Genomic DNA, 9745 nt, shown 5'->3' with positions numbered 1-9745 from the left:
CTTGGTAAAAAGGTTTAAACATGAGGGGCAAGGTCTTACCGTAACCAGATTACACTGAAATCACTTTCTCCAGTTCACCCAACTTTAAAAATGAGTTAAAGGCTAAGATTAGATTTGTAGCTATGACCATCATAGGCCACCCTGAACCAACGGCAGTGTTCTGGAGGGGAAGAGATTAAAACAGCCACATGCCCAAGCAAATCAGGTTTGATCAAAATCACAACCTATTTCTCAGTAGAAGTAGTTCTCGGCCTTTTGGCTAAGATCATGCGTAACTGACCTGACAGGGGAGTAACCACCATAACCCCAAGGTGGTTCTCCCTGGATCAGGAAGGTATATGCTTGCTTTTTTGGAAATAGGAGGTGGGTGGGGTGGCTTGACCCATCCACCTCCACGGAGGTGTGTGGGGGGCCTGACCCATCCACCTCCATGGCACGAACCTGGTATTGCAGTACTTCCAGGAACGGTGCAGTGGCTCTCGGCCTTTCGGCTAAGAGCATTGGCGCAGAGTGATCCTTGATGTGTGCAAGGTGACCTCTGGCGTTTGTGATTTGACAAAGAATTGGAACGATTGGCTACGAATTTAAAAAAAAAAAGAAGTAGTTCTTGTTTAATGCAAGGTCACACGACATTGATCTGGAAATGTGCTCAGTTACTTAAAAGAAGAAAAGGAACAAAAGCAAAATACTGCGGGTGCTGGAAATCTGAAAGAAAAACAGAAACTGCTGGAAATACTCAACAGGTCAGGCAGCATCTATGGAGAGAGAAAACGAGTTAACGTTTCAGATCGATGACCTTTCGTCAGAACTGAAAAATGTTAGAGATGTAACAGATTTTAAGCAAGTGCAGGGGCAGGGAAAGGGGTGGGGGAGGGAAGGAAAGAACAAACAGGAAGGTCTGTGATAGGGTGGAAGGCCGGAGTGATTAAATGACAAAAGGTATGAAAGTACAAATCAAAAGGAGATGTTAATGGGACAAGTAAAGGAACAAAAGATGGGTCTAGAAGAGGTATAAATGGGTGCAGCAGGATCATCAACAGCTGCCAGCTGAAAAAGATAGGAACAGAGGTTTTGGTCTGAAATTGTTAAACTCGATGCTGAGTCCAGAAGGCTATAACGTGCCAAATAGAAAGTTGAGGAGCTTATGTTGAGCTTTGTTGGAACAGTGTAAGAGGTCGATGACACAGAGGTTAGAGTGTGAGGGGAGCAGAGAATTAAAGTGACAGGTGACTGGAAGTTTGCAGACTGAACAGACGTGTTTTGCAAAGCGGTCACCCAATCTACATTTGGTTTCCCCAATGCCTACTCTCAACAAGGGCAGACATTGACGACAAGGTCCAACACCGCCTTCAGTGCAGCCTTCAGTCGCCTGAGGAAGAGAGTGTTTCAAGAACAGGACCTCAAACCCGGCACCAAGCTCATGGTCTACAGAGCAGTGGTAATACCCATCCTCCTATATGGCTCAGAGACATGGACTATGTACAGCAGGCATCTCAAAACATTGAAGTACCACCAACGCTGATTCTACAAGATCCTGCAAATCCATTGGCAGGATAGGCGCACCAACATCAGTTTCCTCGCTCAGGCCAACATCAAAGTATTGACCACACTCGATCAGCTCTGGTGGACGGGCCACATTGTCCGCATGATTGACACTGACCCCCTATGCAAGCGCTCTAATTGGAGCTCCTAAACGGTGTAAGCTCCACGTGAGCAGAGGAAATGCTTCGAGGACACCCTCAAAGCTTCTTTGAAAAAAAGTGCAACAACCCCATCGACACCTGGGAATCCCTGGCCCAAGACCACCCAAAGTGGAGGAAACGCATTCGGGAAGGTGCTGAACACCTCGATTCTCTTCACTGAAAGCAAGCTCAAGCCAAACATCGACAGCGAAAGGAGCGCACAGCAACCCAGGCACCCCACCTACCCGTTCCTCCAATCACCATCTGCCCCACCTGTGACAGAGACTGTAGGTCCTACATTGAACTCTTCAGTCACTTGAGAACTCATTTTGAGTGTGGAAGCAAGCCATCCTCAACTCCGAAGGGACTGTCTAAGAAGAAAAGAGGATTTGGTCTCCCCAATTTAGAGGACACTGCATCATGAGCAGCGAAAACAGTACACTAAATTGCAAGAAGTACAAGTAAATCGCTGTTTAACCTGGAAGAAGCGTTTGATGGTCTGAACAGTGGGAAGGGAGGAGTTAATGGGCAGATGTTGCATTCCTGCACTTTCACTGGAATGTGCCATTGGAAAAGGGAGTGGGACTTTGGGGTAATTAAGGACCAGAGTGTGATAGTCGGCAACGTCACTTCAGAATGCTGAACGGGGAGGGAAAGGGAAGATGTGATTGTTATAGGATCGCTCTGGAGAGGATGATCTGTTGAATGTGGAGGCTGGCAGTAGGGAAGGTGAGGACAAGGGGAACTATATCATGGATCTGCAAGAGAGAGGAACGGGTTAGAGTATAACGGTAGCAAATGGAATCAAGTTGCACAGGTATTACTTCAATACCTTATTCATGTGAGCATAGATCATGTTGACAAGTTATTCGATCATGATGGGAGCAGGTGGACGAGAAGCTGTCCCAGAACCACCACACTAGGGTATCCACACTAACCAATGAAGCTGACAGCAAGCTGATGGCACCTGTTGTTTTCCCTCCTCACCCAATTGTAGCCCCTGGAGTTCAATGCACTCAGGCATTGCTGGTCTCTACAGCAGTTGCTGCTCTGCCTACAAAGCAGACTATCAGGCCATGGGGATTTATCGGCTTTCAGTCCCTTCAATTTCCCTAACACCATTTCCTGACTGATAAGGATTTCCCTCAGTTTTCGCTTCTCGCTAGACCCTCGGTCCCCTAGTATTTTCAGGTGGTTATTCGTGTCTTCCTTAGAGAAGACAAGTATTTGTTCAATTTGTCTCCCATTTCCTTGTTCCCCATTATGAATTCACCTGATTCTAGCTGCAAGGGACCTACATTAGTCTTCACCAATCAGCTGGGAAGATTTCATCCCTCCAGCGATCGAGATCCTCCGCGCTCAGAGGCAAAACAAGTCCTCACATGTGGTTGGATCCGGCACCAGAGAGCAGACCAGCACAGCACCCGAGGCACAGACTGCTCAGCACGACTGCGTGGAGATGATCCAGCTGAGACAACCCGAACACACCTTCCCAGCTCCAGTGGCAGGACGCCGGAGGAAGAAAATCGGATCCAGAGGTGACTTTCCAGACTTGGTGGTAGAACCCGGGGAGAAGAGGATCACAGTAGTCGAAGAAAGATGGCACCCAAACCAGGAGATGAGGCGCTTAAGAAAAAGATGGCGGCAGACCACGAAGTGCAGCGCTGATGGAGCAACACATGGCATCAAGCGAAGAAGAAGATTGGGGTAAAGATAGCAAGGATCTCTTAAAGGAGGCCTGCAACTCACCACACTTAAAGGGACAATTCCACACTCTCAATCATTGTAATAGCAACTGTGAGTTAGATGTAAAATGTGAAATTGACGATCAGAGTTGTGTACATGCAATAAGCAAAGAAAAGTCGCACGATTGCATCGGAGCTACAGGTTATTTACAATGAGTAATGAAACGTTGTGCAATGTAGGATTTTAACTGCATACAGTCAATGCAGCGGGCAAACACCCATCGGGAACACATAGGTCCAGTGAGCTACCCAATGCTGTAGCCTGCATCCCAGGGACTAGAGTGATGCAGAGTATGGCCACAAGCAGCTAACATATACAAGCTGCAAGGCAAGTGATCTCAAGAGGACAATGGCACCGGTAACGATACCCTGCCCCAGATCGGCTCCACCTCTCAGGCACCCGATGGCACCACCACCATGAGCCTGAAAGAGCAAACCACGCTAAGGCGCAGCCCCCAGACCCTATCGTCACCAAAGCTACACCCAGGACCAACGGCTCACCCACAACGGCTCTCACAAATGGGACTGCGACCAGCCAGGATCCCAAACCAAATAACGCCCAGGCAAGCGAGTCAGCAGTTCTCTGTTCACTGCTAGACGACTGTTCCTCAGGGCTCAGTCGTGACCAGCACTGGGCACCACACCGCCACCAGACTACCTGGACACCATCCAACAGTTCTGGCACTAGTTTGTCCTCACACACCGGTGCTGACTCTAAGTATATTCCAAGTATGTACCTCACCACTCAAATGTACTTGCCTCTCTACGGTACCACGAATGTAATACTGTAAAAGTTTTTTTTTTGGAATTGAATGTGCATGAATGTAATGAGCCAACGGCACAATCTGTACGTGGGGGGGGGGAGGGGGGGGGAGGGGAAGAGAATGGCATGGTCGTAGACGCACAAACAGAAACCACCAGCATTTCGACTGCCAACGAAACACCACCTACTCACCCAAGATGGAAACTACCCTCCAAGTGTCAAACAGATAGAGCTAAGCCCAGAGCACAGTCAACGCAAAGGCAATTTACACTAAGGACTTGGGGGAAACTGGTGTCATGTATCCTACATGGTTACTGCTTGTACTGTTAAAAGGTGTGCCACCAGAGGGCACTGCAATGGGAAAATTGTTGGTTAGCGGTACAGGTGTGCCAGGTCTAGTATAAAAGGCATGCCACATTGTATGATCCTCACTCTGGAGTTACATTAAATGGAGTAAGGTCACTACAGTTCAAGCACAACACATTATCTCGTGGAATCATTATCAGAGCATCTGAAGGCAGAACAGTGTATTTTTAATAGTTCCGGATGGTTGTGTGTGTTGGACATTTACAAGTATGTGCGGATTTTCTGCAGCACCCAAACAGATTAGTGAGTGAGTGTGCAAAGCAACCAAAAGTGGGTCAGATGAATACAAAGTGCTCGTGGTCAATGTGTCAAACACAAGTGCTCAGATACTCCATCACTTCCAAGTTTAGTGAGGCATTGGAGCCTGGGTGGGGAAATTTTTTTTCCCCCAGAGGTGCGTATTTAACTTCTTGGGCCTTTTGCTTTGCACATTTAATAAAATACATAAACTCCTTCTAGAAGAACAATATGTTTTGGGAGTAAGGTTACAGACGTATTACTTTAATACCTTACCCAATTCCTTATTCATGCGAACCAAGGTCATGTTGGCAAGTTATTCAACCATGAGGTGGGATTGAGCAGACGAGAATCTGTCCCAGAACCATCACACTAGGGTATCCACACTAACCAATGAAGCTGTGACAGCAAGCTGATGCCACCTGTTGCTTGCCCTCCTCACCCAATTGTAGCCCCCGGCATTCAATGCACTCTGACATCGCTGGTCTGTACAGCAGTTACTGCTCTACCTACAAAGCTTAACAGGAATAGTCAGTTCAGTTTCTCAACAACCAGAAATAGCAAATTAGCAGCTACTGAATACAAACTGCTAATTCCAGGGCCAACAGACTAAATAGGATGCTCATCCAGGACTTTTTCTTCACTGGACTAAAATGGTGAAACACACCCCGTGTTTAACACATGTTAATACAACAAAATACAAAGTTGCTGTGAGTTGACATTTATGTAAGGGTAGAAAGAATGTTCACTAGTGGGAACAGGTATTTTTATTACGCTGTCTAGATCAAGTTCTGGCATTCCCTCAGTAAACCTATTTAAGACACTGCCTAAAACCTACCTCTGACCATGCTTTACCACTCAGTCAAAATCTCCTATGGCTGTTCAAGGGTGCGTTTAGACCATTAAGGTATTAGATCTTGCAACCCATGTTTGACTATTCAACTCAACACATCGCTATTACAGCTGAGAAAATACACTTTTCATAGGACTGAATCCAATCACACTGTTGCACAGCTTAGTGTAATTCTTGTTTGATGTAAACCAAGTTATGTTAAATGAAAAATAAGCAACCACTTAAAAATACAAGGAGACAAAACCCAGTCCAATGTTGAACAGTTTATTTACAGTTATGTTACATTTCAGATCAGGATCCCAGGTCTCACAGCATTTTGTACAAAGTCACAAGCCATCATTCCCTATAGGATGGATGGTGGTCCCAATTATATAAATACAAGCACAATAAGCTTGACTCCATCAGTCAGTTTAGTCACTCTCCCCCAGAGTGTGCTTGTCAAACAGGTACTCTCCCAGGCCATTCTCAGGCTCTCCCAGTCTCTTCAGGTTGGTGATGTGATCTCCAAGCTTCTTGATCATCTTCACTTGTTCATCCAAGTAGTGGGTCTCCAGGAAGTCACACAACTGAAAGAGGGAAACTAGTTATGTCCAGCAGCAGACGTCAAGGAATGGCAGCTGTCCTTTGAGAATTTGGATTTTAATCCACTTGAACTGGAGGATAGTCAAGTGGCTCAATTGAGATTGATGGATTTACTGCATCATTAGATTAAACTTACTGCACAATAGGTGCTCAGATGTTGGGATCACTGGGACACATTTACTAGTCACTGTCCACAGTAGGCCAACTTCCCCATCCCTTGCCTCTGCTCCCAACAAAAAAAACAGAGACACCACACAAAGCTATTAGGCATGGAGATCTTTTAATTAGGCCCAAGGACAGCAAGGTTCCACAATGTCTAACTTACCCAAAAGCCCACATTAAATATTAGGAACTTTCATGAGGGTCTGTCCTCTCAGTGGAGAGTTTGTGCAGATCCAGCAGACTCTGGTTCACATTCTTCTCCATCTGCAGAGCTCTCTGCATCACCTCCAGACCATTGCTCCACTCATCCTGCTCAGGTTTCTGGAAAAAAAAGTTCTAACAGTTCACTTACTACAGAAAGTATTGAAGGAAATTAGGGGTGCAATCAAAGGTCTACTTTACCATGAACCTATGTTTGCTTAATTTTATATTCTATCACCAATGGAGTCATATTAATAAGGCAATAGCAGATTTATTCAAGGGGAAGCAAGGCAAGTGCATGAGGAGAAAGGAATAGAACGGTATGCTGATAAGGCGAGATGACGCAAGGTGGGAGGAGGCGCGCTGGAGTATAAAACACCAGCAAAGACCAGTTTGGCCAAATGGCCTGTGTGCTGTAAATTGGAACGAATTGCTTTAGCACATATTGGGATCAATCTAAGGGGAGCCAGACAGAAGGTCACTCCTTTGTTGAATCCAAACTTGATGTCCACCAAGATGATTCGTCCTCCACACCGATTCTGGAATTTCATCAGTTTCTCAGCATGCTCATGTTCCTCCTGTGACTGGTCCTTGAAGAACTCAGCAAAGTGATGCAGGGCATCATCCCAGTCAAAGTAGAAGGACTATGGAGAAATCAGATGAGTATTTTGCCATTATATCACAGAGCCATCATCATGTGTACATTACATAATTTCAACCTCAATATTTTGCTTTATTTCAAGGGTTCAAAATCTCACTGAACTTGTATGTACATTGTCCTGGAAACAATCTTTTAATATCCTCACACAATGAAAAAACACAACCCAGCATTAAACCCTCGATTTTTCTGTGGTGGCTTAAACGTGTTCCAGATTTCCACCACAGTTATAGGAAAGAATAATTCCTGACTTCCCTCCTCAGTGGGCTAGTTCTAATTTTATGATTACATCTCATTGCAAAGGCAAGGTAGAGAAAGTCCATGGAGTGATTTAGAACAAGGATACAAATTCTGAATTCCATGCATTGAGTGCAGAATGTATTCCAAATAAACTTAACAGGCAGCTCAAGGGAAACCTGGAAAGTGAGTCATTAAGATTCAAGACACTCAGAATAGGTGGGCTGGATATAACAGAATTTAGTAAATTCACATTACATCGTCTCCATTGTGAAGTGATCTAAAATGCAAAACTCACCATAGAGAGATAAACATAGGAGGAATAGAGCTCCATGTTGATCTGCTTGTTGACAGCATCCTCACAGTTCTGGTAGTAGTTCTGATACACTTGAGAAGCCATATCGATTCTTTTTTTTTTTAATCTAAATTTTCTTGAAGTAACAAACTTAGATTTAGCTAACCTCAAATTCCTGTATTTATACTGCTGGATAATCCAGGGCGTGGCAACCTAGATAATGAGTGACGGTCCTCAATATCCAATCAAAAGTTGCAGCCTCTCAGAGCACCAATAAAGTAATGGGAGGAGGGGGATGCACTCCCAGAGCCAGTCAGATCTTTGAAGAATGAGCATTATTGACTGACAATCAATGAGGATCTCAATTGTCCTAACTTTCCTCAAACACAGTTCAGATATCCATAATCACAGGTTTAAATGAATCTTCTACTCTTTAGGCTAATCAATTGGAAAAAACTTAAATCATAAGTGCCCCCTTTATAAGGGGGAATAAACAATAAGTTCCAAATGTGACAAAACTAGTATGAACACTTTTCACATTATAATTTAGTTCACTGTATCCACGCTGCACTCCAGTCCCTCTGGTGTCCACCGGTCACAGAAACCCTCCAGCATACCGGCAAACATTTCCTGCTCCCTCTCCAGGGACACCTGGGCACGGCATAGCCATGGAAGAGAGACAGGCAGCCGGAGAGAATACCCCATCGACCGTGCTCTGCCTGGAGCAGTTAATGGCCACCTTGAAATGTTCATTGAATCCTCTGTTGTTTGTGAGTTAGTACCTTTTTAATAGTTCTGGATGGTTCTGTGGGTTGATCATTTGAAGATATCTGCGGGTTGGATGCAACATCCAAACAGATCAGTGAGTGTGCAAATCAACCAAAAGTGGGTCAGATGAATGGAAAGTGCTTGTGATCAATGTGTCAAACATAAGTGCTCAGATGCTCCATCACTTCCAAGTTTAGTGAGCGCCTGTACACACATCAGCTAGAATGTGGAGGGGACCATGAGATGTTCAGTTCTTGTTTTTTATCATGAAATTTTAGAAGCAACGAAATGGATTGCAGGCCAAAAAGAAAGACTTACATTTATATAGCGCCTTTCACAACTCCAGCATTTCCCTGAGCACTTTGCAGCCAAATGTAAGATTTCTAAATCTCTCTGGGCTTACATTTGACAGTGAGACGATTCTCTTTAAAACAATTGAAAGCAGCGAAAAATGATGCGATCAGAAGGAAGTTATTGATGACGGATGACTTGACTTTTGAGATTGCTTGTCAGACAGCGAGGTCGATGGGCATGGCCGGACAATATTCCCTCGAATTAAATAATGATTACGGTCGTCAGTCAACCAAGGTAAATCACCTGCAGGTTCAAAGTAATAGACGGTGGGGGCCCAAAGTCTCAGAACCTGGAAATTCTAACAGAGCGTCAAGGTCATGCTATAGGTGCCTGGGACAACACATTGCTCAAAGTTGTCCATATGTGAAGGCACAATGTTTCTTCTGCAGGAAAACTGGGCATTTTGCGAAGGCATGCCGACTGAAGGGTAAACCAAAGCTATGAGTCCAGCATTGAAAGCTATGAGTAGAAATCCCAAGAGACTACATAGTATGGAAGAACAACAGCAAGACGAGGAGGTGTTAGAGTTACACGTCATCAGGAGCACGAGGTTAACGGACAGCGATTCGGAAAGCATCAAAATCCACATAGATGTTGCGGGATTCAAGATACCAATGGAAATTGACACGGGTGCATCCATGAGTGTAGTACCGGAGTCACTATACCAAGACAAATTGCGTGATTTTCAACTGAAGAAATCCAAGATAGAGCTGCGATGCTACTCAGGAGAGAAAATTCCTGTGGTAGGTTGTATCACCGTACCGGTGAAACATAAAGGTCAATTTCAGAACTTGCCTCTAATAGTAGTAAAAGGGGACAAGACTGCCTTACTAGGAAGAAAT

At 44.8% G+C, this 9745-nt stretch overlaps 1 protein-coding gene and 1 pseudogene across 1 annotated transcript; one reads left to right on the top strand and one right to left on the bottom strand.

Annotated features, from left to right (window-relative positions):
- Nucleotides 1–239: 239 nt before the first annotated feature.
- On the top strand, nt 240–478 carry LOC139263632 (U2 spliceosomal RNA; annotated as a pseudogene).
- Nucleotides 479–6573: 6095 nt separating this feature from the next.
- LOC139262496 (ferritin, heavy subunit-like) lies at nt 6574–7886 on the bottom strand. Its single transcript, XM_070877675.1, has 3 exons — nt 7785–7886; nt 7074–7235; nt 6574–6711 (listed from the first exon to the last, which is right to left on the bottom strand). The coding sequence occupies exons 1-3, from the start codon at nt 7884–7886 to the stop codon at nt 6574–6576; spliced, it is 402 nt and encodes a 133-aa protein (XP_070733776.1).
- Nucleotides 7887–9745: the final 1859 nt, after the last annotated feature.

Source organism: Pristiophorus japonicus, chromosome 4 (genome assembly GCF_044704955.1).
Source record: "Pristiophorus japonicus isolate sPriJap1 chromosome 4, sPriJap1.hap1, whole genome shotgun sequence".
NCBI classification, from domain to species: Eukaryota; Metazoa; Chordata; class Chondrichthyes; family Pristiophoridae; genus Pristiophorus; species Pristiophorus japonicus.
This window is presented reverse-complemented; position numbering and strand designations above follow the sequence as displayed.